The sequence below is a fragment of the Schistocerca gregaria genome, chromosome 1, assembly GCF_023897955.1.
Source record: "Schistocerca gregaria isolate iqSchGreg1 chromosome 1, iqSchGreg1.2, whole genome shotgun sequence".
NCBI classification, from domain to species: Eukaryota; Metazoa; Arthropoda; class Insecta; order Orthoptera; family Acrididae; genus Schistocerca; species Schistocerca gregaria.
In genome coordinates, this window is record NC_064920.1 from 373,749,422 (window position 1) to 373,756,079 (window position 6,658).

General features: G+C 42.3%; 1 protein-coding gene across 1 annotated transcript; it reads right to left on the bottom strand.

The window, feature by feature from the left end:
• Window positions 1–5,629: 5,629 nt before the first annotated feature.
• LOC126348854 (tigger transposable element-derived protein 6-like) lies at window positions 5,630–6,421 on the bottom strand. The gene has a single exon (XM_050002392.1). It carries the CDS (start codon window positions 6,419–6,421, stop codon window positions 5,630–5,632), a length of 792 nt encoding a protein of 263 aa, XP_049858349.1.
• Between the last annotated feature and the right edge of the window lie 237 nt (window positions 6,422–6,658).

The window sequence follows — 6,658 nt, forward strand, 5'->3', positions numbered from 1 at the left end:
TCTCGTCGATGCTTCTGCTTTTCTAACCAATTCTGGCTGACTGTAAAGATGTGATCACTATTACAAAACTTCGTGTTTAAAATCATCGCTTTTTCCTGCAAACTCTTCCTCTTTGCACTGAATCGCATGAACACTGCATCTTCTAGCAATTCATTCGTTACGTTTTTGGTTATTTCGTCACTCTTTAATCTGCCTTTTGTTATTATTCTGAAAAATCCTTCATTTTATTGCCAGTTATTGTTCCAATCTGACACCGTTTAAGTTTCAACACCAAATTGAGCAGCAGTGTTTTTCAGCAGTTCTCCTCCATCCTATGCAGTGCATCTAACTTTTTGCTCATGGACATTTTTTTGATGTTAATTTATACTCTCAACAAACGAGGCAGTTCAGCATTGTGCATGTCAATGTTAACTTGTAACGTTCTCTAAATAATTTGCTTGTAATACATTGAATGAATGCCTGAACTGGGAATGCATACAAAACTAGTTATCGTGCAGCATGTTGTTACTGCAAGTGGTGTACTTACGTCGTGTTGTTGTTAGCAAAAACTTTATACGAACTGATTAGGCAATGCAACTCTCAATACCAATAAAGAAATAGTCACCGCAAAATACATCCAGCCCCTTAGGCACCGAATCCTCTGGCGCTCTTCAAAACTGGTAACTTTTGTCCCTGTGCATATAACAAATAAATAAAATTATCTTACCTCCAAAGCAGCAACTGCGGATCGCGATATATTCTGGTGTCTAATGAAGAAGAATAAAATATACTAGCTATAGGATCAGCTGTGTGCAATGCTCGCCAAAAATCTTTGAAATGTTAATGAATTGCTTTTGGCTGATAAGTCAAAACTTTGAGAAAAATTCAATGTCTTTGAAAAACATATGACCTGGACAGGGAGACAGCACTGATTTGGGTGAAATACGAACACTGATCTTTTCAATAGTGAAATTTTATTCGAAGTCAAGTTTGCCTTTTCAAAACATCTGACAATTGAAATTACATTACTCAGAAAAATTACATCCTTTTTACTACTTGAGTCACAAACAATGAGGTTTACACAATAAGTATTATCTAACCTCGCTAAAACAGCGTAAGGAAAAATCATCATATTACATATACCTGTGTCAACAAATCTTAGAAACGTTTCAAAAGGGAAATGTCTAACTAGCCTTTACAACAAATCTGTTCGCAAAACAATAAACTGGTAGGCAAGATCCCAGGAATTCTGTTTATTGCATGAATACCGGTTTTGGCGAAACTAAAGCCGCCATCATCGGATCTTAGGACACATACAGGTTACAACATCAAGGCAGACAATGGTGACATAGTTGCCTAATACCACCATTGTTTGCCTTGATGCTGTAACCTGTATGTGTCCTAAGATCCGATGATGGCGGCTTTAGTTTCGCAGTTGCCTAATACCACCATTGTTTGCCTTGATGTTGTAACCTGTATGTATCCTAAGATCCGATGATGGCGGCTTTAGTTTCGCCGAAACCAGTGATCTTGACTACCAGTTTATTGTTTTACAAGCTTCTAGATCGCTTCCACATGAGCACACTGTGCTCCATACAAAATCTGTTTACGTATTTTCTGGAGTTATTCAACAATTGTCAGTTATCAGCCAACTCTTCTACACGAACACGCTGGAAAAACGAGAGTCGTAAATGTTTAACATCTTTACCTTGCTTGAGAGAAAACGTCTGGATCCACATTTGTATTTTCCATAATACCATACATATACTCGTAATTACTAAATTATAATCTAACACTTGGTGGCTTCATAGAGCACACCATAAAAACTGCCTACTCCATCCTCTTTCACTCACTGACAGCTACCCACTGCTGTGCGCCAAAAGCTCTCTTACTCCAACACTACAATCTCAGACCAGAAACAGTATCTTTGGCTCCGTAGTCGTCCCTAGTCAGCGATCTGCTTTACAGAGCACATCACAGGCATACATCGTTTATAATATAATAGTTTCATCTTAGTTTACATTGGCAACGGCTTTGCCTCAGTGCATACACCGGTTCCCGTGAGATCACCGAAGTTAAGCGAAGTCGGGTGTGGCCGGCACTTGGATGGGTGACCATCCAGGCCGCCAAGTGCTGTTGCCATTTTTCGGGGTGCACTCAGCCTAGTGATGACAAGTGAGGAGCTATTCGACCGAATAGTAGCGGCTCCAGTCAAAGAAAACCATCATCACGAGCGGGAGAGCGGTGAGCTGACCACACGCCCCTCCAATCCGCATCCTCAATGAGGATGACACGGCGGTCGGATGGTCCCGATGGGCCACTTGTGGCCTGAAGACGGAGTGCTGTGCTTAGTTTACATTAGTATCATTACAATATTCGGACGGACCATATAAGTGTACCCTAGTAGACTCCTTTCAAACTTGTGAAGTGAAGCTGTACAAGGACCCGTGTTTTTTGGTTGGCTGAATTTACGTTTAACGATTGGCGTTGTTCATTGTCGTCATTATTACTTCCGGACTATGAAGTACCGTACAATCACTGTACTAAAAAAAATCCAGTTAACCGGAGATTCGGATTGGTAAGGAACGGCTAAACGAGATTACACTGTACATTATTGAGTAAATGTATTACAGAGAACTGCCATCTTGGAGAGATAAAGCGCGACTGTCGCCATGAGTATTAGCTGATCAGTGTGACCGTGATACCATCAGACATTCCACTGAATTACTGCGTGGAAGTTGCACTCAGTTTGAACAAGGTTTCATTATCAACTAACTTTAATGCAATATAGATGGGCCACAGTATAGCAGATCATTTTCATTCATGCAAGCTGGCATCCTTAAGGGCCTCAAAGGATACGGTACCTTTGTTGACTACACGTCATGGGACACAGGAACTAATGTGGGTGTAGTAATGTCGCAAACGGACGCTTCAAGCGTGGGAAGAGGCACGTGGGCTGTTGAGTTGCGCTAGGAGTTGGTAAACACCGTTGATAAAGGAAGAGTGTAATAGTTCCACACTGGCAGCAGGTTACAGTGCAGATTTTGGGTGCTATCTTCGTTCTGGTAGCGTCTACACAGGTTGAAATAACATTTTGGTACGTCTGACAGTGACTTGCTTTAAGATAAATGTTTTTGGCCTGCATCACCCCTCTAGAGACGTATCAGGCCGGTGCCTGTGATGATAAGAACTGAAGAAATTCTATTAAATGTTGACTAAATAGTTAGGGATTACAGTTACGAAAAAATTAAATTGGAACTATGACAGAGAAAAGGTTATGGGGCAGACGAACCAAATACTGTGTTTTACTGGAAGAATACTTACAAAATGCAACAAATCAATTAAAGAGACAGGTTACAATACGTATTTTCCGTCCTTTTCTGCAGTAATGCAATGCGGTAAGGGATTCTTAATAGACAAGACTGGCAGGGAATATCGAAGAAGTTCAGAGAAGACCACCTCATTTTGCATAATCGTGAAATAAAGTACAAAAAATGGTTCAATTCGCTCTGAGCACTATGGGACTTAACTGCTGAGGTCATCAGTCCCCTAGAACTTAGAACTGTTTAAACCTAACTAATCTAAGGACATCACACACATCCATGCCCGACTAGAACCGCTCGGTCACCCCGGCCGGCGAAATAAAGTACAGAGCGTCATGGATACGATAAGCGAGTTGGGCTTCACGGATACGGTAAGCGATTTGGACTGACAGTTATTAAAACAAATTCGTTTTTCGTTCCGACAAGATCTCTCCACAAAATTACAATCACCAACTTTCTGCTCGCAATGGCAAAACCTATTGTGACTTTCAACAGAGGGAGAAATGACCACATGATGAAACAAGTGAATCCACAGTTCGCACAGAATGACTAAGGTGTTCGTTTTTCCCACATGCTATTCGGGAATGGAACGGTCGAGACGCTACGGTCGCAGGTTCGAATCGTGCCTAGGGCATGGGCGTGTGTGATGTCCTTAGGTTAGATCGGTTTAAGTAGTTCTAAGTTGTAGGGGACTGATGACCTCAGAAGTTAAGTCCCATAGTGCTCAGTGCTATTTGAACCATTTTTGAACGGTCGAGAATAAGTCTGAAAGTTGTTCTTTGAATCCTCTGGAAATCTGGCTGTGAAGCGCAAGAGTAATCACGTAAATGTGTAGATGTACGTACATCGCTATGGAACAATTGAAATAGGATACGTGATGTGCAAGAATCATCGACTGTCTCCTTACCATTTCCTATAAAAATATACGGTACTCAGTTACGTCCGCTGAGGAGCGTCTTGCGATAGTGTTTATAGACATTGCCGCAGCGTCATCGGCGTTCGGGAAACGCTGCCGCCGCGGCGGTTTGACGTAAGCCCGGACGTCACTTCCTTTTTTTACGGCGAGCCGGCCCGTCTGGAGAGGAGCGGCGGCCGCCGCGGCGCGCCGACTCACCCGGCGGCTGGTTTATGGGCTGGCGCGGGGTTTCCCCGAAAGTGCAGCGCCGGGACGCGCCCTAGTAGCCGTGACTGGGCGGCTAGCGAAGAACGCGGCCGTCGGCTTGGAGGAACTACCTCGTCATGGCCGCTAACAGGCCATTTTCCCACTGAAGCCACTCATTTGATCCCACTCCCCATTTCAAAATACAGCAAAGCTTCGTCAACACGAATCCGAAGGGACCGAAAAATCAGGAGTTCGTGTTAAAAAAAAAAAAAAAAAATTCGTGTTAAGTGAAAAACACGGATTTTTAATGTGTAATACACTACACTACCAATCACGTTATTGTAGACTTATAACACTATAAAGTGATTGTAAAACCCAAGTACTCACAAATTATGTAGGCCTACGTTACTTTCTTGGAAAAAATTTGGTCATGGTTCGCTGGCGTTCGTTTTATTATTTTTTTAAGCTTTTCCTCATTACAGAGGCTTATCTCCAACATAATAATTTACTTGGAAATTACAATACAAACAATAAACGTTCTTAAACTATATTCTCAAAATATTCCTCCAGGTGTTTCGATCTTGTGTGCCCTCTTCCTGTGCGCCCATTCTCCTCATTGTGTGCTGTACATTTTGGAGCCAGCTGGTCATAGGTCGTCTTCTTCTTCTCCCCTCCGGTTCCCACTCAAGTATCAATTTTGGTATTCTGGTTTTCTCCATTCGTAGTACATGTCCGTACCACTGTAATTTCTTCCTGTCCATTACGTCATATATTCTTTCTTTTATTTTCCATTCTCCTTATTACTTCGGTGTTCCTTATCTTTTCTTTCCTGGAGTTTCTTGCCGATCTTCTCCAAAAGTCCATCTCTAGAGCTTGTAATTTTGTAATGTGCTTCATGTTAATTGTCCAGGTCTCCGTTCCATACAGAACTACACTCTCTAATATGGATTTGTATATTAATTTTTTAGCTCTGCTCATAACATTCGTGCTCCATAAGACTGAGTTAAGCATCCCAATGACCCTCCGTCCGCCACTAATTCTTTTATTGATTTCTGACTCCGATTTTCCCTCGATTTCTAAAATGGATCCCAAATAACAGAAAGTGTTTATCTTTTCGATTTTCTTTCCTTCAATGTATAGCTCTCCTGAATCATTAGTCAAGTATTCTGTTTTTGGGTAATTAATCTTCAAACCCCAAGCTTTGTATGCTACTGCTAGTTGATTGCTAGCGCTGGCGTTCATGGGTACGATAATATTTTGCAATTTCACAACCAATTGTAGTGCTAGCGTCCGAAAACCCAGCAGTGACGTCGGATGTTGAAGCAAACCGTTCTAAACAATCCAAGGCTGTAAACATCTCCTGACGGGTAAGTGGAATGGTATCTGCATTCACTTCCTCTTCACTTTCTTCTGATGGCCATTCTTGCGCCTCGTTCACAGCTTTTGGCACATCCGATTCCACAGAAGCACATACGGCAACATCGTCGTCCACACCAATGAATTCTTCGACACTAATCCCACGGTACGCAACGTCCTGCAGAACTGTCCATTCATCAGGTGAAGTGGCATCTTCTAACTCGTGGACATCTTCAGTGTTGCTATGTCTCCAAGCTCTGTTAAACAACTTCCCTATATGATGTGGCGATACTGAGTTCCAGGCTGCTGCGATGCCTTTTATTGCGTCAATCAGATTCCAATTTGGGGTTGCACTATTGTTTTCAGCAGCACGAATTGCAGATCTTACAAGTCGTTTACGATAAGCTCTCTTTATGAGAGAGATTATGCCTTGGTCCAAAGGCTGAAGGCAGCTTGTGGCGTTGGGTGGAAAAAACTGAACCTGTATGTTGGATAGGTTCAGACCACGACCGTTATGAGCTGTACATCTGTCCAATGTAAGAAGAACATGTCTAGTTTGAGCAACCATTCGACTGTTGAAACGAAGAAGCCACTTGCGAAATGATGTGCCATCGATCCAAGCTTTCTTGTGGTGAGAGTAGATGCAAGGTAAAGCGTCCATATTTATGTTTTTAAAACAACGTGGTGTCTCGGACTTACCGATAACCCAGGGACGAAACTTCTCACTGCCGTCAGCATTACAGCACACTACAACAGTCACACAACAGTCACAGATTGTTTGCTTCGTGCTCCACTGTCACATTTATCACCTTTTATCCCCAGGATGTGATTTGGAAAAAGATTGTAGAAAAATCCAGTTTCATCCATGTTAAACACATCATATGAGCCATACTTTTCC